This window comes from Schistocerca nitens, chromosome 5 (assembly GCF_023898315.1).
Source record: "Schistocerca nitens isolate TAMUIC-IGC-003100 chromosome 5, iqSchNite1.1, whole genome shotgun sequence".
Taxonomy (NCBI): Eukaryota; Metazoa; Arthropoda; class Insecta; order Orthoptera; family Acrididae; genus Schistocerca; species Schistocerca nitens.
Genome location: NC_064618.1, coordinates 245,728,803 through 245,754,066, shown reverse-complemented (window position 1 = coordinate 245,754,066; position 25,264 = coordinate 245,728,803). Strand labels below are relative to the sequence as shown.

At 40.7% G+C, this 25,264-nt stretch overlaps 1 protein-coding gene across 1 annotated transcript in view; it reads right to left on the bottom strand.

Annotated features, from left to right (window-relative positions):
- Positions 1 to 25,264, bottom strand: part of LOC126260367 (protein eyes shut-like) — a 276,950-nt gene that overhangs the window by 177,351 nt on the left and 74,335 nt on the right. Inside the window, exons 6-7 of the mRNA XM_049957695.1 lie at positions 16,256 to 16,369; positions 16,005 to 16,173 (exon numbers count right to left, since the gene is read on the bottom strand). Coding sequence (XP_049813652.1) covers positions 16,005 to 16,173; positions 16,256 to 16,369 — 283 coding nt within the window. The remainder of the gene's footprint in view (positions 1 to 16,004; positions 16,174 to 16,255; positions 16,370 to 25,264) is intronic.

Here is a 25,264-nt window from a genome sequence, read left to right as displayed (position 1 = left end):
TTAACATGAATTCTTTACAAATGAATGAAAAAACTGGCAGAAGCCGACCTTGGGGAAGATCAGTTTGGATTCCGCAAAAATGTTGGAACACGTGAGGCAATATTGACCCTATGACTTATTTTAGAAGATAGGTTAAGGAAAGGCAAACTGACTGGAATACTCTCTTTCAAATTCTGAAAGTAGTAGGTGTAAAATACAGGGAGCGAAAGGCTGTTTACAATTTGTGTCAGAAACCAGATAGCAGTTATAAGAGCTGAGGGGCATGAAAGGGAAGCAGTGGTTGAGAAGGGAGTGAGACAGAGTTGCAGCCTATCCCTGATGTCATTCAATCCATATATTGAGTAAGCAGTAAAGCAAAACAAAAGAAAAATTCAGAGTAGGCATTAAAATCCATGGAGAAGAAATAAAAACTTTGAGATTTAATGATGACATTGTAATTCTGTCAGAGACAGCAAAGGACCTGGAAGAGCAGCTGAACGGAATGTACAGTGTCTTGAAAGGAGGATATAAGATAATCATCAACAAAAGCTAAATGAGGATAATGGAATGTAGTCGAATTAAATCAGGTGATGCTAAGGGAATTAGATTTGGAAATGAGACACTTAAACTAGTAAATTAATTTTGTTATTTGGAGAGCAAAATAACTGATGATGGTCAGAGTAGAGAGGATATGAAATGTAGAGGAAAGTGTTCTGAAGAAGAGAAATTAGTTAACATCGAGTACAGATTTAAGTGTCAGGAAGTCTTTTCTGAAAGTATTTGTATGGAGTGTAGCCATGTATGGAAATGAAACATGGACAATAAAGAGTGTAAACAAGAAGAGAATAGAAGCTTTCAAAATGTGGTGCTACAGAAGAATGCTAAAGATTAGATGGGTAGATCACCTAACTAATTAAGAGGCATTGAATAGAATTGTTGAGAAGAGGAATTTGTGGCACAACTTGAGTAGAAGAAGGAATTGGTTTGTAGGCTTCAAGGGATCACCAACTTGGTATAAAAGGGAAGCGTGGAGGGTAAAAATCAGAGAGGGAGACCAAGAGATGAATACACTAAGCAGATTCAGAAGGATGTAGGTTGCAGTAGTTATTCGCAGATGAAGAGGCTTGCACAAGACATAGTAGCATGGAGAGCTGCATCAAACCAGTCTCTGGACTGAAGACCACAACAAACACAACATGCTACTAGTAATTCAGATGGATAAAGAATATTAAACTTCCTGGCAGATTAAAACTGTGTACCGGACCGAGACTCGAACTCAGGACCTTTGCCTTTCGCGGCAAGTGCTCTACCGACTGAGCTACCCAAGCATGACTCACGATCCATCCTCACAGCTTTAATTCCGCCAGTACCTCATCTCCTAGAACACTTGCTCGCGAAATGCAAAGGTCCCGAGTCGAAGTCTCGGTCCCGCACAGAGTTTTAATCTGCCAGGAAGTTTCATATCAGCGCACACTCCGCTGCAGAGTGAAAATCTCATTCTGTATATATAATATTGTTTGATTTTTGGACATGTACATTAGTATGTTCTGCCAAAATAATTAGCATTTGAACCATGTCGGCCTGTGGCTTCAAGGCCAACACTGATATCATGATGCAACACCACCTACTGGTAATATATGTCTGCGGCTCTCGTTGTCACTGTACATTGAAGGTAATGGATCAGTGCGATTTAAGCAGATGTGCAGGATGTCTCATCGACAAATGTTTGAACCACACTGTCAAATCAGTGAGTTTGAAAGAGGGTGCATTACTGGCATGAGAGAATGTGTTGGATTCATCTGGGAAATTGCTACTTGTGTGGAACAAAGTGTTTCGTCAGTGCAACAGATGTGTAGAGAATGGTTCACTAACGGCTGTACAACATGATAAGATGGTAAATAATAGACTTCAGCTATCAGTCGTCCCTTGGAATATTTATTGGCAGATCGAGATTTCGGCTAGCAACTAGCCATTCTCAATGCTAAGAATGGCTCGTTGCTAGCCGAAATCTAGATCTGCCAATAAATATTCCAAAGTATGACTGATAGCTGAAATTTATTATTTACAAATCAAAATAACAGTCACTGCATGCAACAGCCTCTGAATGGAGGTAACCTGATGACGATAAGATGGGTTAAGTCGCACCATCCAGATCATCCCCCGAGAAGATCGAAACCTTATCTAAATGGCATTGGAGGACAGATCTGCATCCTCCTCAGCTCTGGCACAACAGTGGAACACATCATACACTATCATGGGTGACAGTCCGTCATCATTTATTACGGTATGGGTTACATTTGCATCATCCATTTCTCTACCTACCTTTGATGAACGTGCACAAACATGATAGATAGCACTGGTGTGTGGAACATCACTGGGAACAGGAATGACATCAGATAGTGCTTTTGGATGACTCCAGGTTCTGTTTGTTTGAAAATTATGATTGCATTTTGGCTCACTATTGACAAGGGACATGGCATCACAGTGACTGAATTCACACAAGATATACAGTGCCAACTCATGGCCTTATGGTGTCAGGTGCTATTGGGTGCAACCACAAAATACAGTTGCTGCATGTCCAGGGCACTCTTACCACTGTGAGCTATGTGAACGTTATTCTGCGACCCGTAGCCACAGCCTTTCTGCGCAACACCCCAGACGCCATTTTTCACCAAGACAAAGGACGACTACATGTTGCTGAGTGAACTTGTGCCTCTTTGGTGTCACAGAACATTAGCCTTTTGCCCTGGCCTGCCAGATCACAAGGCTTGTCGCCAATGGCAAATATATGGGAGCTGGTGAAATGACAGCTGCAGTGCTGTGACCAAATGCGAAGCACCACAGATAAACTTTGGAATCAGGTGAATGCAGCATGCATGGCTATAGCACAGGATGCCATTTGCACCTTATACACATTAATGCATCATGCATGGAACAAGTTATCAGGGTCCATGATAGAACCTATGCCTACTAGGCAAAAAGACATATGCAGAACTGAGTGACTGAAATGATAGTCACTTCTGCAGAACACCTAATGTACGTGTTCTGTGAATATGAACATCCTTCTCTAGTCATTCAAGGTGTTCTGTTTTTTCTGAACATGAGTGTAGAAAAGCATCTACATGACATACATCAATGCGTGAATTATCTTTGGCAACATTATGGAAAGGTTAAATTGTTACGCACCATACAGCAATGAAATGGCATGTGGCTAGGGCCTCCCGTCAGGTAGACCGTTCGCCTGGTGCAGGTCTTTCGATTTGACGCCACTGCGGCGACCTGCGCGTCGATGGGGATGAAATGATGATGATTAGGACAACACAACACCCAGTCCCTGAGCGGAGAAAATCTCCGACCCAGCCAGGAATCGAACCCGGGCCCTTAGGATTGACAGTCCGTCACGCTGACCACTCAGCTACCGGGGGCGGACACCATACAGCAGAGACATTGAGTCACAGATAGGCGCAACAAAAAGACTGTCAAACAAGTAAGCTTTCAGCCAAAAGGCCTCCTTCCAAATTAGATAAAACACACACACACACACACACACACGCGCGCGCATGCGCAAATGCAACTCACACACACATGTGTTGTGTGCGAGTTGCGTTTGTGTGTGTGTGTGTGCGCAAATGCAACTCACACACACATGTGTTGTGTGCGAGTTGCGTTTGTGTGTGTGTGTGTGTGTGTGTGTGTGTGTGTGTGTGTGTGTGTTGTCTAATTCAGAAGAGGGCCTTTGGCCAAAAGCTTACTTGTTTGACAGGCTTCTTGTTGTGCCCATCTGTGACTCAATGTCTGTTCTATATGGTGAGTAGCAATCTACCCTTTTCATAATATTGTCATCATACCATACCGGATTTTCCATTTTTTCATGAATTATCTGTAAGACATCACAGTACAGGGACCAACACATCTGACCATAAGCACATCTACTACAGCATAAAAGTCTGATTTGTAATCTAAAAAAGTACAACATCTTCCAGACAGAAGATGAGCACTCGAGACATCTTCTCAAAAAGGATCAGACATAATTGATGCTTTTTATCTAAAAGCCAACTAACCCTGCATTATCAATGGACTACAATCTACACAGGGGTTGTTTGACTATTACCTATGTTTAAACCTGGATGATGCCACACTATAGTAAATTTACCTGTTGTTTGGTTTAAATGACATAAACTCATGGTCATCAGCATTTCAGCATATTATATCACATGGGTAGCACCTGTGATCCATGTAGCACTCATACAGTCTTATACTGCAAGTGGCCACCTTCCTCGCCCACTGAGTCGCCCACTCAGTACAAGGGCTCTAGCAATCACAGAAAAACAATGTGCAGGACTTGCCACATTGCTTTCTTCTGAGTCTCCAGCAGTTGTCACGGGTTCTGATGGAGTGAGACTTACCAGAGGTACTGCTGCCTGTGCTGGCACTACATTTCTGCCACCAGTCACATGCCTCCAAGTGCTGGACACTGCATCCACTTGTGCCCCGCCACTATATAGGTAGCTGCTCTGTTGATCTATGGCAATTCACATCAGGAGTTGCTCCAAGGGCAAGCACTGACTGTCCTCAGCCCTTTATATACAGTTCCCTTCACAAAACAGAGCAGTCTACGTAGGGTGTCTCTCCATGGTCCAGCACCCACTGACTATCTGTGTTCCGTCAATAAAGATCTCCCTTCTCTGAGTGCACCAGTCCCTCTGGGATCAATGCTGGCTGCACCTCGTGGTCCCTCTAAATGGAGTCCACTGCCTAAGATCGAAGAGCCCTTTGCTAGCTGCACTTTGAATCACCTCACCAAGTGCCTCTTCTACATCACTTCATGGGACATCGCCTCCATCACTGTCTACAAGTCTCCACCTTGCAGGACTTCACTCTATCACTGACTGCGATCACCTAGAACCATTCCTAATGCATTCCAGTGTACAGTGACCAACTCTGAGCTGCCATCAAGTTATGCACCTATAGACTATTACAGTGTTTGCTCACTGACTTAATATAGTTCTATATTTCTGGCTACCTGAGCCCATATATAGTAGCATGTCATTACTTCTGAGTCATAAACACAAAGCTGGCAACAAGGACTGCTGCTTTTTGGTTTTCTTGCCACAGCAACAAACTCGGTGATCACCCATACTAGCCATTTTTATTCTCCCCCCCCCCTCCCTCCCCCAGCCCAACACCAAGCTTCTGCTGAAGTGGCTGAACTGCCTAATCACTGCTCCCTCCCTCCTATTATAGGGTGTCTTCTCTGTCCCTCAGTATTTCCATCCAGGTCCACCCACCTGTCCTCTCCTCCAGGATCCTCTCCTCCAGGATCCTCTGCTGCATCCTCTGTCATCCCAGGCACCATCAATGCAGACCCCATCACAGCATGTTCCGATGCATGCTGACACCAGTCCTGTACACGCAGACAGTGCCACCCCCAAATCTCTCTCCTGTTGTCCTGCTGTTCTTCCCTTTCGGCAGGCCTCACACTTCATATTCTGTTTTTCTGGTCTGACAGGAAACTCTCTGGCATGCACTGTGCCTTCTGTAGGTTTTCATCCTGCACCACCCCAGCCTGGTTGCCATCTCAGTTGTGGGTGGCACATGCCACATCCCCGGCCTTCTGCATCAACTCAAGTAGCTGCTTCTCCATGTCTGGCCATACCCAATGGGCCACCAGCTGATTTTCCCTGTGTTTACAGTGCTGCCCTCATGGAAGTTTTGTTGCAAACCTGGGCTGTGACACTGCTGGCACCTACAACAGCACAGTAACCCTACCATGATGTCGACCAATGTGTTTCTCTTTGTACCCTTCTCTTCTGGCCCCTGCTCCCTGCGATTCGACCTCCTTCGTGTCAGATATGCCTCCCCTGGAGTACCTCACTTTTCCATGGTGCCTCCTCCCTTGCAGAGCAGCACAACTCTGAGATGGCATGACCATATTTCCCAAAGGGGGAGGGAATATTGTATTGTATGGCCAGTGCCCAAACTACCGCTCAAACAACTGTATACTGTGAATGACCACCTGTCTCATCTACTCACTACACAGGTTCTAGTGATCACAGGAAAGCAATCCACAGTACACATAAATATGTTGGACTGTTTTCCTCTGAAACTCCAGCAGTCGCCATGGTCCTTGGTGGTAAGGGCCTCCTCACAAGTGGCACTGCCAGTGCTGGCACTACATTGCTGCCGTCAGTCATGTTCCTCCCGGAGCTCGTACCTGTATCCATCCACAACCTGGCTATCTAGGTAGCCAACAGCTGATGTATGGCAGTTCACATTGGGAGTCACTATGCGGCCAAACACTGTCTGTCTGCAGTCCTTCAATACAGAGTTCTTCCACTGAGTGCAGCAGACATCTAGAGTCACTCTGTGGTCCAGTACTGATTGTCCATGGTCCCTCAATAATAAGCTCCCTTCATAGAGCACATCAGTCAGCCTGGGATAAATGCCAGCTGCACCTCGTGGCCTCTCTACATACAGTTCACTGTCGAGGACTGAAGAGCACTTCACCACCACGTGTCAAACGGCTGTGCCATTGTCGAATGTCTCCTCTGTACAGCTTTCTGGGATATTATCTCCAACATAGTCTCTCAGCTATTGCCTCATGGGACAAATATCAAGATGTAACACTCTGTAGGGATATGAAATGGAATGATCACATAGGCTCAGTTGTGGGTTGATTGATTGAATACAGGACAAGTGCAATCAGTCTCAAAGGAGATTGCTTACAAATCACTCGTGCGACCCACCTAGAATATTGCTAAAGTGTGTGCAACCCATACTATATAGTACAAACAGAGGATACTGAACATATACAAGGAAGGGCAACACGAATGGCCACAGGTTTTTTTAATCTGTGGGAGTGTGTCACAGCGGTACTGAAGGAACTGAACTGGAAGACTCTCGAAGATAGATGTAAACTATCCTGAGAAAGTCTATTAACAAAGTTTCAAGAACTAGCTTTAAATGGTGACTCTATGAATATACTTCAATTCTCTGTGTATTGCTCATATAGGGATAATGAGAATAAGATTAGAATAATTACTGTGTGCACAGAGGCATTCAATTATTCTTTCCGCACTCCCTACATGAGCAGAACAGGAAGACTCTTAATAACTGGCACAATGGGATGTACCCTCTGCCGTCCACCTCACAGTAGTTTGCAGAGTACAGATGTAGGTGTTGATGTAGATTTACTTCCGAACCATGCTGTATCAATAATTATCTGTGCACAACACAGGCTTTGTGAGGGCGCAGACTGTTGATGCATCTGGTGCCCCAGATTCTTTCCTCCATTAGTTATGATTATATTTATTCCTGTTGATCCCACTTCATCCCTCATCCTGACATATTTTATAGTTTTATTTTCCACACCTGCCCATGCCACACGAATTTGTCATCTTTGACCTAACCCATCCCCCTCTCCAACTCTCTTCCTTACTGCAACACACAAACACACACACACACACACACACACACACACACACACACACACACTCCCATACCTCATCATCCCTTTTCACCAACGTCTCTTTATGTTTTTAAGGTATTTGTATATGTTTTTACATGGTTCCATGCATTTTTGCATATTTTTATGTATCTGTGTGTATTTTTGCATATCTGTGCATGTTTATACATGTCTTTACTATTTTTTACATGTCTTTCCTCTTATTTGGCACTATGTGTCTTTTAATTGTGTCTGCCTGCAACTTAATGTGTCTTCTTTATGGTAAGTATCTAAAAAGTTTTGTAGTTTTGTATATCAATTCCTTCTTCTATTTTAAAACTCTGAAAATGGAGATAATTCCAAAATACATCACTTTATGATCAGTACAGTCATTTTTCATCTTCTACATGATTTTTTATGCAACCTAGTCACTTTAATGACAGATACCTGTGTAATTAATAGTTAGTGAAAGTTCTAAACAGAAGAGCTTAAGAAATGTTGTAGTAAACAGAAAGAAGAGTAAATGAGAAGGGGTACTTGGTCAAAACCAAACCAATTTAAAGTTTTACTTCCCAAAACTTTTTACAAAATTAGACAAGATGGCAAACATGTATTATGAATATGTCACTTTATGTATCATCATATAAAGCAGACAGTATGTCCCCAGCCAAATTATTAACTGCTCTCTTACTGAGAACAATATTGCAAAATATGGCTACAGCTGCCACACATAAACTGCTATACATCAACAAATGCCACTGAACGGATCCTCTCACTTGAGATATTAGAGAGCAGTGCCTACTCCCAAGGTGAGAGAATAGGAGTGTGGCTGGAAGAGGGTACACCATGGCTGAATAGTGGATTTGACAAGATATGACTTCTTGTGACTCACTTCCAGCCACCTTCTCTCCTCTGTGGTTCAACAGTGAAGAAACTGTTTGTCAGAAGACTTCATATTGTTGATACTACACCTTTCCCTGAACTCATTCTTGTATCAGTCCAGCAAATGTCCAAAAGTCTGAGAAGACCATAGAATTTCATCAACCTCTGGTTCTGAGCCACGTATGTCTCACGATCAAGAGATCTGCGACTTTCTGGACTTACAGCATAGTGTTGAGAATTGTAGGGGTCCCCTAGATGGGTCAAGGCCACATTAACATCAAAGGCTGCTACTCAGATTGCTGACTCTGTGTGAAGTGCACATAAGGGTCTTTTTAGCTTAAGTGACCCTCCATTCAATTCCGGTAATGAGAACTGTTGGCGACCACAAAGTATTACTGTTAGATTCAAAGATATGGCCTCTCAGTTGAAACAATTAAAATCCTAGTAACTAACTGCTGAAGCATTCATAACACACTACAGAATTTGAAACAGATCTAAAAAGCAGTAGAGTTCGTATAATACTAGGTACACAAACCTGGCTAAAACCTGTAATTGACTACAGTGAGATTTTTGGGGGAAAATCTAAGTACTTATTGAAAAGACAGGCTAATGGGAAATTGAGGTGGCATATTTGTCACACCAGACACAAAATTCACAGCTATTGGGAAATAAATTGAATCTTCATGCAACATTGGTACAGAAAGTTTTAGTATCAAGGATGGACACAAACTTTTAGTTGGATTTTCTATTTATGACCAGCCTCACCTACAGATGTAACTGGAAATCTGGAAGAAAACATCAGCCCACTAGTACATACGGTCCCCAATCAGGGGTGATTCTAGAAGTCAGTCAAGAGGGGGGGCTAATGGGGAAATGGGGAAGGGGGGGGGGGATTTGGGGGAATGGAATATCACTTAACAAAAGGAGAGTTGGGGTCATCCACCAACAAATTGGTAAAATTTGGTTTTTCTTAAAGTAGTTTCTGGTAACAGTTTTGGAGTTCTCGGTAAAAAATGTGTATTAATAAATAATGTGCCCATTTTAAGTTACATGGTATTTATTGGAACAATGGAAAATCCAGGATGGAATGTAACAATACCAGAGAAGGAAAGTTGCTACTCAACATACAGTGGAGATGCTGAGTCACGATAGGCACAACAAAAAGATTCACACAATTATAGCTTTCGGCCATTAAGGCCTTTGTCAGCAGTAGACACAAATACACACATGCACACATACACAATGTGTGTGTGCATGTGCATGTGTGTATGTGTGTCTACTGCTGACAAAGGCCTTAATTGCTATAATTGTGTGAATCTTTTTGTTGTACCTATCGCGACTCAGCATCTCCGCCATATGGTGAGTAGCAATTTTCCTTCTCTGATATTGTTGTATGATATTTATTGGTTTAGATAGTAAGCTATTTGCTGCTCTTATTCTTTAGTTAAAATGTGTCTGACATACATTGCAACCTATACTGCAACATAATTATAAAAAAATATGAATGAATCTATTGGAGTAATATATTTGTTGATTTCTGAAGTCATTTTATCCATTGTAATATGATGCTCCACTGGGGAGGGGGGGGAGGTGCCATAGACCCCCCCCCTTGCCATCCCCTTGTCCCCAATTATAATGACATCATTGGAGGAGACTTAAATCAACCAAAAATGACTGGTAGGATTATAGTTTTCTTAAGTGGTGGATATGACAAGAGATTCTGAGAAACAATACCAAATGCCTTCTCTGAAAACTACTACAAACAGATAATTTAAAAGCCTGCTCATGACAAAAATGCTAGATCTAATGGTAACAGTCATCATGAGGAAATTGCAGCAACAATGACTATCAAAGTCCATAAAACAACTGGTAGATATACATGCTGAATACAAGAGGAACTCCAAACCACTGGGAAAGAGCACATACAGGAACTGTGACTAAAGATCGGAAAACTAGTTGATCAAACATTAGACAGACATGTATTTATACAATTGTTCATGTTGCGAAGGGCCCTCCATGGTATTAAGAGCATAATATTACAGACAGAGAGATGCTAAACAAGATTAGTTGCAGTGTAAAAAGGGCAATATGTGAAGCTCTCACTGACAAACATAGCAAAATTTAATTGAAAGACTGCTCACAAAACCCAAGAAATTCTGGTTTTATGTCAAGACTTTGAGTGTCACCAAAGTTGGTGTACTGATAATAATGGCTGTTGGTATTTAAAGTAGCAAAGAAAAAGCAGAAGTGCAAACTCTTATAAAACATTCTTTTACAAAAGAATATCAAGGAGTACTGCTCCAGTTTTACTTTTGCACTACTTGAAAGACAAGTTGCATTGAAAAACAGCTGAAAACAGTAAAACTGAAGGAGGTTACAGGGCACAATTGAATCCCTATCCTATTCTACACAGAATCTGTAGCTTACATAGATACTGTAAATCCCGCCCCCAAAAAAAGAAAAAATTTATGTTCAGCGGTAAGAAGAAAGTGTATGTCAAACCCATCTACAAGAATGGTAGCAAATGTGACCCACGAAACTACTGTCCAATGTTACTGACACCAATCTATTGTAGAATCTTAGAACATATTCTGAGCTCAAAAGTAATGAGGCACCTCAAAGAGAACACCCGGCAAAATCTTAATAAACTGAGGATCAGATGCTCATACTTGTTATACTTAAAATTCTACCCTTGTTCTCCATAGATAAGACCCTTTTTGTTTATACACTACTTAATTATACAGTCTCAGAAACAATGAGCCTAGGGTATGCAACTGGTGTTGTTAATTCATTTCATGATTAAATTCCATGAGTGCTTGGCAGCAGTTAATTTGTTTGGCTTTTGGTCAGGCACCATTCTGTTCCTTGCATCTTTTCTTCAGTGTTCTGCTCTGTCTGGAACACAACATGCCACATTGGTTTGAAATTTGGTATACACCTAGTTTTCAGATGCCTAGATTGTCTTCAACATTATCAGAGATTTTATCTTTGTCAGTAACAATGAAATGCACTGGATAACAATGTTTTGATATAAGTCTACCAACACTTTTTGGACATTTGGTTAATACAGGCAGCCTTGTCTGCACCAAGCGAGATGCGCATTTCTGTGCTCTTCATAAGCATAAATAGTTAAACTAGTTATAAAAAGTCTTGTATGTAAAATTTACATACTTTAATGGCTAACTAGAGTATTCTCTTGAAAGCCTCCATTTTCTTCAGGTATTATTCCTAAAAATGTGAAAGGTTTGCAAATATGAGTTATCAGCATGTTTCTTTGTTTACATTATTCACACAGAAAAATGCAATTTCGATTACTTGCTTTTCATTGCAGCATAACTTAGTAGGGCTTATTCCATTACTAGGTAGTACATATTAACAGAAGATAAAGTGACTTTCAATCATTTTAGACCAGATTTGTGAAAACAAATTTTTTGTTGTAGATAGCCGTATATTACTTTAGTTTTGATCAATCATTGTTGTTTACCACAGGTGAACAGTGCAGAACATGCAGTGGGATCGTTGGCTCCAGGGTTTGGTTATAGGGCTACTATAGTTTTTGTACTCAGTTGCTGTTATGATGTGGATATTGGGGAAATTAATGTGGCTCCTCAGTGGTTTATAACATATTCAGTGGATGTAAATAAATAGTTGAAAAGGAAGTGTATATTACAGTCCTCCAGGCTGAATTATGTACGGCAAGAAATATCTGCATCTGGGTTAATTAAGGAGAAGGATAATGAGAGGTCGGAAGTGGTAACAGATAATACAGGGATCAATGAAAGAACTTATTCCAACTGCTTTATGCTCAACAAGAACAATAAGGTTGATCTGTTATTTCATTTGGAAGCAGATGTACCTCAGGAAAATTTAGGTGTAGATAGAGGACAACAAAATTTCAGTAAGAATTTGGAAAGGTGAGGATGTCAGTGAAGAGAAAGAAAGTTTTGTTGTTACATATTCCTCATGGCAGAGATGTTTTCAAAACAGCTGTTTATTTCACCAATCGCTAGTATGGATCAGTTGATGTAGTGATTGTTTAAAGTTCATTTGACCATTTTAACAGACAAACCAATAGTGTCTTGTGCTTGTAATATGGATGTCTTAAAAAGTTTTCCAATAAAATTTTATAGCAGTCAGTAACATCATAATTCAATGTTATAATACAGACTGTAAATTTTTCAACTATCAGTGCCAGCTCCTCCATGACAGCCACTGATAAAATCTTTACAGACAATTCTAATACTATAAAACATATAATCAATGACCTTTCAGAAATGATATGCAATTCCTTCGATTAAATATTACTTCTGATAGCAATAAAAATACTTTAAAATCCAATTTCATAAAGTGAGTTAATGGGCCGAAACTAAGTGTTTAGAAAACTGGTCAAATAATGAATAGGAGAGAAGTATGCAGCAACGACAACATGAATGAAAAATATGTGCCACTTATTAATAATGTTCTCCACTTGATTGAAAACTGTTTTCACTCAAAAGTAAACAAGAGTGGCCTACAGAAAATCCATGAATTTCTAAAAAAGTAATGGTATCTGGCAGGACAAAAAGGTCAATTCATACGTCAGTCAGGAACAGCTTTGATGACACTGCATATCATTAAAAAAATCCTGCAGGACATTGAGGAAAGTAATCGAGACATCAAAGCAAGTGTGTTATTAAAAAATAATAGCCATGTAAAGTAACACACTAAAGGCAATGTGTAATATAGAAAAGGAAGAGACTGTTACAACTAGAGATGAACAAGAGCTTTAAAGAGTATATAAAGAGTGCATGATAAATGGTAACACGTACATTATGTGTTGCAAAGTTCTTTAACAAACACTCTGTATCTGTAACTAGTAAAAATGCAGTGTTTGGCTCAGTAAAAGCTGATCTGTAAAATTTGAGATTAGCCTTTACAAACAGCTTTCACTACATACATATCACATTTACTACAGGAGAAGGAATTACTACCATGAAACCATACAAAGTGTAGAAACTAAAGAAGTGTAGTTCCAGAAGATTCTAAGTGATGTATCCATGTCCTAATCCCTTGACTCCATTGAGAAAATTTCTTAATAGAACCTACTGATGTAGTTATTATTAACTGTATCAGATCATTAACTGTATCAAAAATAAGGGGAATGCTATGTAGTACCTGACTTTGGCAAAGTTTCAGTGCAGTAATGTGTAAGTCCATCTTGCAAACTATTTTTGTGTTTGTTAGTGCCTGGCTGCAACAGCCTTGAATTATCTTTTAGCTGTGGTTACCTTTTTAGTCAATACATAAAGGAAAAAAAACTTTTTTGATTTTTAGATTTTCTAAATCCTTGAAACCACCTTACTTAGGGTCTGGGGAAGAAACAATAGCATATCTTTTTTTTAAAAAATATTTGTAATGTATTTAGGGTTCTAAATCCCAGAAGATCTTCTCATTATAGGTTTACAGTATAATAAGTTTATCTAATCTAATCCAATGAGCTTTCCTTGGTCATCCTTTTTCTTTTCCTTTTTGGTCTCAGTCTATTTCATAAGCATTGTTGATTACCCCATGATGCCTATATGATTTGTCAATATGAGTATCAATTCCTTTGGAATATTACTGTATTTGTGGGTGTTTTTGAGGATCTCCTTCTTGGTTGGTTGGTTAATTTGGGGGAGGGGACCAAACAGTGAGGTGACAAATAAAAACACTTACAGCCATCCTTGTAATTTTATTTTATTTTGTCACTACCAGTTTCGACACTTCATTGCGTCATATTCAGGCTGTTTTGATGCAGTACAGGTTGATACGATCCCTATGCATAACCCATCAGTTGCCAGCACTACTGGATTCACAGATAATGTGTCAGGGCTCCAACCATCAAGTGCTGGCAACTGATGGGTTACGCACGGGGATCGTATCAACCTGTACCGCATCAAAACAGACTGAAGATGATGCAATGAAGCGTCGAAACTGGTAGCGACAAAATAAAATAAAATCATAAGGATGGCTGTAGGTGTTTTTATTTGTCACGATAGTAAACAGCCGTCGTCCCAGAGACATCCTGCTAAAAGGATGGACATACAAAACAGTGATGTCGTCAGTCCCAACGGATTAGGGAGCGATGGGGAAGGAAGTCAGCCGTGACCTTCCAAGGAACGATCCTGGCTTTTGCCAGAAACAATTTAGGGAAAGCATGGAAAACCTAAATTAGGATTGCCAGAAGTGGGTCTGAACCGTCATCTTCCCGGATGCGAGTCCAGTGCACTAACTACTGTGCGACCTTGCTCGATAAGGGTCTCCTTGTCTGGCACGTGCAAGCTGCATGTAGCATAGTCCTCAACACAGCAGTTCTTTGTTATGGGTGGTGATGGTTCACAATGTAAAGCTAGGGATCAGCATGAGTGGATTGTCTGTAAGCGCCTTGGCCAAATAACCTGATAGCTCTTCTCTTAACTACTACATTGAAGAAAGGTGATGGCACTAGTTTTTAAGTTTCAACGTTAATATTATACTTGTATGGAGATGGTTGCAGTGTTTGCAAAAATAATGAAACTCTTTCCCTTTCATGTAACAATGCTATAAACAACACATTAATATACTGGTTTAGCATAAGATTTAGTTCATTTATTGCATTTCCCATCACATAAACATAGATTGATATGAGTGTATTCCTGAAAATTCAGTCTGGCACAATGTTCTACTGTTATGACAGGCATTTATGCAATTACAGCATCATGTGAAGAGCTTACCTGAGCAGCTAATGATTTAAATGAAATAATCTGAACTTTAAAAAAAATGTATAATTACACTATAAAAATTTAAAAACCATTTTCTTTGTCCAAAACTTAGTTGACGGGTGATGGTGCAGATGTTGCAAGGAAAAAGTATCTTTGTTATGGTGTGTTTGTAGTATCACTATATCACATGTACATAGCAGATATTTAAAATAATTTATAGCATTTTAAATCAAAGAGCTGTACCTGCTTATGAGAAACCTTCAAAGGGACAACCGAAGCAGTTTTGAAGTATGCACAAATTAATAAGCACATTTCAATCTCTAGCTTCCATAACTATTAAATATTCTTTAATTCTGAGAAAGGGAAGGATAGGAGATAACAGTAAAGGGAAGGAAAAGTCACGTCACGTAATGGATCTGAAAATCTGTCTTTGTGATTTTGATGTTGACAGGATACAAAACTGCAACTTTCTTTAACCCTCAGAAAATAAAATGTGAAATGGCTTTCCACAATACAGTCACCTAGTCTTAATTTATACTAGTCTTATTTTCCATGACTTGTTGATGTCTACCACAGACTTCCTTCCCATCCGTTTTATTTACATCATGAAATCTCTCCCTCAGCTCCCACTTTTTGAAAATGCATACTAATCATCTTTGTAATGTGCAGTTTGGCTATTTGTCCATTGTTATCCCTGAACTCTTTCTTACAGTATGTGTGTTTCCAACTACAGGTGGGAATACATCTCACACTTCCACTGTCTCTACATCTGACTCTTTATTTTCCCAATTCCCTATCTTTCCCTTAAAAATGTGTATGTCTCTCCAGTTGATATATAGACAGTTCTTTTTTACGATAAATAGGGAGTTTACATCCATTCAGATTTACACTTTTAACAAAACAACATTAGGGAAATAAGTACTTAGTACCTTCTATAATTCTAATTGGTTTCTCTCTCTTCAAGAGAAAGTTTCTCATACCTTGGTCCAAGTTGGCACTCATCATACTGATACTGACACTTGTTTCCATGAAAATCAGGAACACAATAACACACAGCTCCCCCACTCTCAATAAGACATAGTGCATCATTTTCACATGGATTATCTTCACATCGCACAAGTTTTACTTCACAGTTTTTCCCAGTAAAGCCTAAAACAAAATAAACAGCATTATATGTTAAACAAAAAACCACTACACTTAACTGATTACAAATTAACATGGAAAAGCTTACCAAACAAACAGGCACAAGCATAATCTGCTTTGAGATCGACACATACTGCCCCATTCTGGCAAGGTGTAGAAGCACATTCATCAACAGGCAGTTCACAGAATGTACCTGACCATCCTGCAGATTACAATACGTTCTTGTGAACTTTATAGTTTTATAGTAAATTTAGAAGAAAAGTTATAGCATGGAGCCTTCAATAATTAAATGTGCTTTGTATCTTCATAAATGTGTAAGTACCATATTAACGTATTTTATATCAAACACAAAAAATCAAATATAATTCTCTTCAGTCAAGAATAGTGTTATTTGAATAACACAGACTCTCTGAAAAACAGCTCATGGAATGATTAACAGACACATTCAGTAAAGAACATTAAACACTCAGGTTTTGGAATCACAAGGAATGGTGATGTTATATGCTGAAAGATTATTAACATATTGATCAAAAATTAAATATGGGTGGAAATATCAAGGAAAACCAGAACCAATTGTGGAAGTACTCATATTTAAAGGGAGTACATATATCATAAAGTCTAGTGATATATTTAGCACTCCTGGATTTTACATTGTTTCATATTTAGTACTGATATATTTCTACATATTTTGCCAGTTTTGTAGTACTGGTATAGTCCTATTTATTTTGCCAGTTTCATGGCTCTTTGTATTTTGAATCAGACTCTTTATAGTTACAAAAAATTTGTTTCACTGTTTGCTACATGAAGTGTAGCTGAGGTAATTTTACACATATCTTTTGTATTCAAACACTTACAAAGACAGATTTACAGTAAACATTTATATGTTGCCCAATCATCTGTGTTTCTCAACTACATTTTTTACAGCATACATTTCTTCAGTGTTACTGTGCAATCTTTTGACATGTAAACACTGTACTATACAGAATAACACTGAGTGACAAATACACAGATAAAATAAACTATGGTACCTGTGGTCAGTGTAATGAACTAGGAGCAATATTTGTAAACTCAGACAAGTTTGTTAGTGAGGACTGTATATCACAGGATGACCTGCATCTAAATAGGTTAGGTTCAACAACATTCAGCAAGATGTTTACTGATTTGTGCAAAATTATTTGAAGCAAGGGAAACTAACAATCAGTGAGGCAGGTGAAAAATGGAAAAACACAATCAAAAAGTAAAACAGTATTAAAGGAAAATGTGTTCAAAACTGTAAGAAAGTGTAAGTATTTATTCACAATGTACAATAACATAAAAGGACTGCGTGCAATGTATCCGTAGGATAAAACTACAAAAACTGATGAACTGAACTGCAAACTATTCTTTCAGAAGGAAGAAATATCAAAGTTGCTTGCCTAAATGAACACTGAGTCAAGAAAGATTCTATCGCAGTTTAAAATGAATTAGAAAACTTAATGGTAGCTAACAGTTTTTGTAGGAAAAACAGAAGTCATGGAGGCTTCTGTATACTGGTTAACAAGTCATTTGAATATAAAGAAAGACAGTTTTAAATTTAAATGAAATGCTTATACTTGAAAGTTTCTGAGTAGACACAGAACAACATAATATTATTGTTATCTTAATACACAGGATTTCAGGTAGTGATGTAACCAAATCATTTTTAGGGATATTACAGTGTCTCCTTGATGAACCCACAAAAGAAAAGGGGGAAAAATTGTAATTGTTGCAGATTTTAACATAGATGCAACAATCAAATCAAGTCTGTCAACTACATATGTTGACTTAATTCAAGAATATGGTTTTAATCTAAATTTCAAAGATTGTGTGTATAAATAATATTTTAGCAAATTACACATTTAATGACACTGACAAATTCTTTTTACACCTAGATATCTCAGATCACTCTGCTCTGCTTATCAAATTATTAAAAACAAATAAAAAAAGAAAGGAGATGTTCCATGAAACGATTGTTCAGCGAGGGAAACATACACTTGTTCTTTGTAGATTAAATGAGGAAGATTGGCCTTTACAACACGAAATCTCATATTAAAAAAATGTTGGTAAGTTTTTAAAAAGCTTTTTACATATTTTCAATGAAACATTTCCGTCGAAAGAAAAGTAACAAATAAACTATAGTGGATTATCACTGGCATAAAAATATCTAGTAACAGGTTCAAATTATTCTAAGCACTATGGGACTTAACATCTTAGGTCATCAGTCCCCTAGACTTAGAACTACTTAAACCTAACTAACCTAAGGACATCTCACACATCCATGCCCGAGGCAGGACTTGAACCTGCGACCATAGCAGCAGCGCGGTTCCAGACTGAAGCACCTAGAACCGCTCAGCCACAGTGGCCAGCTCTAGTAATAGGAAGAGACAGTTACATGCCATGCTAAAATGCAATAAGAGTCTTGAGTTCATGAACTATGTTTAATCATACAAAAACTGTTTAGGAGGATTGTAGAAATAGCAAAGGAAATGGCAAACATTAAATTTATTAAAAAGGACAGAAATAAATCCAAGGCAGTTTTGACAGTTGTCAAATCTAAACTCTGAATTAAATCTGGGAAACAGAAAATTTCTAAAATAAAGATACAAGACAAAATAATTGTAAATCTTGTTCAGAAACCAGAAATTTTAATGAATTCTTTACAGCTGTAGCAAAATCTGATGTTTATATAAACTCCTATCAAGATAATGTACATTTATTTTGCTGAGGTCGGAACAAAACCAAGAGTCTAATTAAATTTGACAAAGTAACAGTAAAAGATGTAGAAAAAACTATATCAAGCCGAAAAAAACAAAAACTTTGTGTGATGGAATGAAGTACCTGCAATGGTCATTAAAGCAGCTTCAATTATAATATCACATCCACTGTCCAAAATAATTAATCAGTCTCTTGAAGAAGGTTACTTTCCAAACTTTCTGAATTAGGTAGAAAAGAAAGCAGTATTTAAAAAAGGCTCCAAAGAAGAAACAGGAAATTATCATCCAATTTCCCTTCTTCCTGTGTTTTTTAAACTGTATGAAATGATCATTGCAATCAAAATTCAAAATTTCTGTGATAAATTTAATCTCAAAAATAACAATTTAGCTCCCAAAAAAGCAAAAAGCACAATTTATGCAGTCAATGAATTTGTGCATAGAGTTAGTTCCACTTATCTTCAACACAAAAAGCTGCAGGAATCTTCTATGAATTATCAAAAGCATTCAACTGTGTTAACCACTCCTTCCCACTTTATAATATGAAAGAATACAGAATTATCGGCAGTGCCTTATAGTCATATATGACAGAGGGAAATAAAAGGGTTGTCATTACATGAAGCAAAGGAATGTAATCCTTGCAGAGGAGAACTGTTTCACACGGAGAACCACAAGGCTCAACTCCAGTCCCATTTTTCTTCTTTTTTACATAAATAAATTACCCCTAAATATACACTCCTGGAAATTGAAATAAGAACACCGTGAATTCATTGTCCCAGGAAGGGGAAACTTTATTGACACATTCCTGGGGTCAGATACATCACATGATCACACTGACAGAACCACAGGCACATAGACACAGGCAACAGAGCATGCACAATGTCGGCACTAGTACAGTGTATATCCACCTTTCGCAGCACTGCAGGCTGCTATTCTCCCATGGAGATGATCGTAGAGATGCTGGATGTAGTCCTGTGGAACGGCTTGCCATGCCATTTCCACCTGGCGCCTCAGTTGGACCAGCGTTCGTGCTGGACGTGCAGACCGCGTGAGACGACGCTTCATCCAGTCCCAAACATGCTCAATGGGGGACAGATCCGGAGATCTTGCTGGCCAGGGTAGTTGACTTACACCTTCTAGAGCACGTTGGGTGGCACGGGATACATGTGGACGTGCATTGTCCTGTTGGAACAGCAAGTTCCCTTGCCGGTCTAGGAATGGTAGAACGATGGGTTCGATGACGGTTTGGATGTACCGTGCACTATTCAGTGTCCCCTCGACGAACACCAGTGGTGTACGGCCAGTGTAGGAGATCGCTCCCCACACCATGATGCCGGGTGTTGGCCCTGTGTGCCTCGGTCGTATGCAGTCCTGATTGTGACGCTCACCTGCACGGCGCCAAACACGCATACGACCATCATTGGCACCAAGGCAGAAGCGACTCTCATCGCTGAAGACGACACGTCTCCATTCGTCCCTCCATTCACGCCTGTCGCGACACCACTGGAGGCGGGCTGCACGATGTTGGGGCGTGAGTGGAAGACGGCCTAACGGTGTGCGGGACCGTAGCCCAGCTTCATGGAGACGGTTGCGAATGGTCCTCGCCGATACCCCAGGAGCAACAGTGTCCCTAATTTGCTGGGAAGTGGCGGTGCGGTCCCCTACGGCACTGCGTAGGATCCTACGGTCTTGGCATGCATCCGTGCGTCGCTGCGGTCCGGTCCCAGGTCGACGGGCACGTGCACCTTCCGCCGACCACTGGCGACAACATCGATGTACTGTGGAGACCTCACGCCCCACGTGTTGAGCAATTTGGCGGTACGTCCACCCGGCCTCCCGCATGCCCACTATACGCCCTCGCTCAAAGTCCGTCAACTGCACATATGGTTCACGTCCACGCTGTCGCGGCATGCTACCAGTGTTAAAGACTGCGATGGAGCTCCGTATGCCACGGCAAACTGGCTGACACTGACGGCGGCGGTGCACAAATGCTGCGCAGCTAGCGCCATTCGACGGCCAACACCGCGGTTCCTGGTGTGTCCGCTGTGCCGTGCCTGTGATCATTGCTTGTACAGCCCTCTCGCAGTGTCCGAAGCAAGTATGGTGGGTCTGACACACCGGTGTCAATGTGTTCTTTTTTCCATTTTCAGGAGTGTATAACAACACTGGAAATTTATGGATAGAATATTACATAAAATAAGGAAAAAGCAACCACTCACCTACAGTGGATCAATATGTGGAGCACAGAAACACTTAACTGAAAACAGCATTCACATAGCTTTCAAGTACTAGTTCTTTTTTCTGGCAATAGCACACACAACCAGAACCAGACAAGACACCCAAATACACACTCCCACAGTCATAGCAAGCCTCACTACTACTTATTTTCATCACGACAGTGGGTCCCTCTTATCCTGGGACTGAAGTCACTTGTCATTCCTTTTTAACCGACTCAATCTATCCGCCTTTCCTGCACAAGGAAGGAATTAACACTTTTGAAAACCAGGATAGTTTCGTGTACATTTGTTCATCAGCGGTGACACTGGCAATAGACTTAGCCTATGGATGGGTGTTTACTTTTGGAGGTGACTATTTTGTTATGGGAACTGGTTCTTAGGCTGTACAGGTACATGTGTCTAAGCTGAGCTGGATGTTATGGTTTACATGTGTGTTGCAATATGTAGGTTTTCAATTACATTACACTAATTAATTTATGTAGTGGTGTTCCAGAAGCCAATCATGAAAGATGTATTCAACCACATACAGTGGTGCAGGCAGTTGGATATCATACCATTATACAGCAGTGGCACAGTTGGTAGTTGTGCAAGAGAAAAAAGAACTACCTTTCGTATTTATTACCGGGCCTACACAAAACTTGCCATCAATCAGATACTTAAACTCGAAAGAACATGCACTGTCAGACACTGCAGAGGGCATACTTCAATGGGAAACAAGTGGATCACACCAATGAGATACTTCAAGTTTCAAGGGTGCGTGTGCAGTGTATTTTCTACATTTTGTTGACTGACTGTATCACCTTCCAGACAGTTAATGGTCCTAGTGAGCCCTGACATTGTTCAGTTCTGAACTCTAGGTTCTGTGCTATTTTCTTGTTGGACCTATTGGTTGTGCCTTATCTCATTACCTCATCAAGTTTGACTGAGAACATTAATATGTCTGTAATCCATTCTAGACGCCACAGCAAATTGGTTTTACATTAAGTGTGGGGACAGAAAAGTGCTCCTTGCAGGAGCATGCAGGGACATAGTGCAGACAGGGAAGTACAGCTAGGTGTAGTTGCAAGGCTAATGGAGGGAGGAGGGCAGGGGAAATGGAAAAGGAGAGAAGTAGACAATAGGATGAAAGACTGTGGCTGCATTGGTGGAAAAGAGGGCCGTATATTGTTGGATTGGGAATAGGGAATGTTATAGGCTGGTGAAAGGCAGGGACAAATGAAGGCTGAGCCCAGGGGCGTTATGGACGCAGAGGATATACTGCAGGGAGAGACCCTACCTGTGCAATTCAGGAAAGCTGGTGTTGGCAGGAAATCCAGATGGTGCAGGGTGTGATGCATCCACTGAAGTGAAGAATGGTGTGTTGGGCAGCATGCTCACCAACTGGGTGGTCCAGTTGTCTCTTGGCACAGTTTGTCAGTGGCCATTCACATGGACAGACAGCTTGTTGGTTGTTATGCCCATGTAAAATGTAGCGCAGTGGTTGTAATTTAGTTTGTAGATCACATGACTGCTTTCACAGGTTACCCTGCCTTTGATGGGATAGGTGATGCTTGTGACTGGATTGGAGTAGGTTGTGGGGGGAGGATGTATGGGATTGGTATTGCATCATAGGGATGTGATCCACGAGTCAAAGGGTTGCGAGCAAGGGTGGAGTAATAATGGGTGAGGATATTGCTTAGGTTTGTTTGGTGGTGGAATACCAGTGTGAGAGGTGTGGGAAGGATAGTGGGTAAGGTATTCCTCATTTCAGGACACAATGAGAGGTAGTCAAAGCCCCGGTGGACAATGTGATTCCACTGCACCAGTCCTGGGTGGTACTGAGTCATGAATGGTACGCACCTTTTTGGCCAGACAGTGGGATTCTGGGAGTTGGTGGGTGACTGGAGAAATAAGGCGTGTGAGATCTGTTTCTGTACAATGTTGGGAGCATGATTTTGACCTGTGAAGGTCTCAATGAGACACTTGGTATATATGGAGAGGGACTGCTCATGACTGCAGATGCCATGGGTGGCTAGGTTGTATGGAAGAGACTTCTTAGTATGCAGTGGGTGGCAGCTGTCGAAGTGGAAGTATTGCTGGTGATTGGTTGGTATGAGGTACTGACATACCCATCTTCGTGGTGGAAGTCAACACTGAGGAATCTGTCTCACTGTGTTGAGGAGGAGACATGAATGGGGAAAAGGTACTGAAATTTTTGAGGAATTTGTATAGAGTGTCTTCACCCTTGGTCCAGATCATGACGATGTAATCAGTGACTCTGAACCATGCAGGGATTTGGGATTTTGGGTGGTCAGGAAAGATTCCCCTAGATGGCCCATGAATAGGTTGGCATAGAATGCTGTCATGTGAGTACCCATTGCCGAATCATGAATTTGTTTGTAGGTGATGCCTTCAATGGTGAAGTAATTGTGTGTGTGGATACAGTTGGTCACAGTAACCAGGACAGAGGTTGAAGGTCTGGAATGAGTCAGGCATTGGGAAAGGCAGTGTTCAAGGGTGCCAGGTGGTAAAGGAGCAGGAACTTTGGAGAGTTGATGGAGGAAATGGTTGGCATCTTTTATATAGGAGGGTAGGTTATGGGCAACAGGTTGAAGGTGTTGGTCTAAGAGACCAGAGATTCTCTCAATGGGCACAGTAACCAGCCACAATGGGGCATCCTGGGTGGTTAGATTTATGGACTTTAGGAAGCAAGTAGAAGGTAAGAGTGCAGGGAGTGGTAGGGGTGTGGAGTGAGATGGACTCAGGAGAGAGTTCTGGGATGGGCCTAAGATTTGAGGAGAAACTGGAGATCCTGTTGGATTTCTGGAATGGGATCACTGTAGCTGGGTTTGTAGGTGGACGAATCTGACAGTTAGCAGAGTCCTTCCACCAGGTAACCCCTGCTGTTCAAAAGCACAGTGGTGAAGGCTTTGTCGGTTAGTAGGATTATAAGGTCATGTTCAGTTTGTAGGCGGTGGATTGCAGTTCTCTCTGCAGAGATCACCTGGCTTTCTGGCTGAAAACTCACATGTTTAGCAGTTGTTTTATTATGTATGTCTGTGACTCAAAAGCGCATCTATACAATGTGAAGTGATCTATCCTTTTCATAATACTGCCACCAAAAGTCTAGTGAACACAGGCACTGGCCGGAGTCTGGCTTCAGATGCCAAAGATGTAGTCAAGTTTGTATTAGTTGCATTTGTGTATGTGTGTATGTCTGTCGTCTATTTTTGACAAAGGCCTTGTTGGCCAAAAGCTTATTTTGTGAGAGTCTTTTTGTTGTGCCTATCTGTGGATCAGCATCTGCACTATATGGTGAGTAGCAACTATCCTTTTCATAATATTGTTAGATATAAAAACAAACAGTTGCACGCTCCATTTTCTAACGATACAATCACATACAGCTGCCAATATAATGGGACTGGATCTTTTTCAGTTGCTGTGCTTCACAGTTCAGGAGGCAGATGACCACATCCTGGTCAGGAGGGCAATTTGGACTATGCACCATCGTACATTTCTTTTCCTCGGCCTAAGGCACTGGAGCCCTGGCACAGGCTCTATTTAGTTTATGCCAGACCTTTTCTGGGCACAAACTGCATAATTCTTGTGGACACCCCCACAAGCTACCCTTACACTGTTAAGATGACTAGTACAAGGACACCCCAGACAGTCTGGCCTCTCAAACAGATTTCCACTCTGGAGGGTCTGGCTACACACATTGTTATGGTTAATGGCACTCACTTCACTAGTCAAGAATTTGAGTCTTTCTGCATGGCCTGACTAAGCATTAGAGGACACTTTACTAATGTTTTTTTTTTCCTACAGAATCTCTCCACATAAGGATGCATCTCCTGTGGATACAGGAACTGATATTTTGAGATTGATACCAAGGTCTCATATTCTGAGGTACAGTATTGGTAAAACAATTGTGTCATGAGTGGCAGACAGAAAACATGTAGATCAGCTCTGTATGAGTGCTGATATGTTTCTGCCTTCCTGGAATTATAGCCCTGTTTCAGTTTCAGAAGTCACCAATGTATCTGCCCTGGAAGAGAAAGGGGTGAAGTCAGCACCACAGCAGCTTACCAGCATAGATGTCCTGCCGTAACTTGACCCAATGGACACAGAGACCAACAGAGTTGGACGCTAGGA